This window comes from Buceros rhinoceros, unplaced genomic scaffold (assembly GCF_000710305.1).
Source record: "Buceros rhinoceros silvestris isolate BGI_N320 unplaced genomic scaffold, ASM71030v1 scaffold18249, whole genome shotgun sequence".
NCBI classification, from domain to species: domain Eukaryota; kingdom Metazoa; phylum Chordata; class Aves; order Bucerotiformes; family Bucerotidae; genus Buceros; species Buceros rhinoceros.
Window position 1 is genome coordinate 29,100 of NW_010433489.1, and position 627 is coordinate 29,726.

Consider the following 627-nt stretch of genomic DNA (forward strand, 5'->3'; position numbering starts at 1 on the left):
GGGAACCAGTGCTGGGGGCTGCTCACTGGAGAGGTGCAAGAAGCACTTTAAATGGGTGTCACCTCTCGAACTGTCCAGCTCTTGCGGACGGTTACTGCTGCCTTCCGGAAAATGCCAAAAGAAAAAAATAACTCCTAAAATCTTGAGGCTTCTGTAATTAACTGCTCGTTAATGAACTGCTTTGTGCCGCTGCAGTCGGTATCCATGGAGGTAACGACAGCCAGGCCTGCTTTACTCCTAGTAATTAGTTTAACAACTGCTGTCTATATCTTTTCCAAACATCTAATGTAATTTTTGTTTTTATTTACGCTTAACAAAGCAGCTATGCCCAGAAGTGAGTGTTTTTGTTTTTTGTTGCTTTTGCTGTAGGTCAGTTCAGTTTATCCGTATTAATGTTTTTTTCTCTGTTGCTTTTCACTCCAAGAATGTTTAGAGAAAAGAAAAAAAAAAATGGCTAAAAATAGTTGCCTTACCTTGCTGTGAGCTGCTTGGGTTGTGGGAGTCCTTCGTGGGAGGGGATAAAAAGGGAGTGAGGTTAAACTGGAGGGTGAGTGGCTCGTCTGAGGCTGGTGGCAGAGCCGTGGGGCCAGGGTTGAGCTGAGATGTGCCCCGGCTGCTGCCTTACCT

At 45.1% G+C, this 627-nt stretch overlaps 1 protein-coding gene across 1 annotated transcript in view; it reads left to right on the top strand.

Annotated features, from left to right (window-relative positions):
- MACF1 (microtubule-actin crosslinking factor 1) overlaps positions 1–627 on the top strand; it is a 36,526-nt gene that overhangs the window by 25,561 nt on the left and 10,338 nt on the right. Inside the window, exon 37 of the mRNA XM_010144136.1 lies at positions 370–386. Within this exon, the coding sequence (XP_010142438.1) occupies positions 370–386 (17 nt within the window). The remainder of the gene's footprint in view (positions 1–369; positions 387–627) is intronic.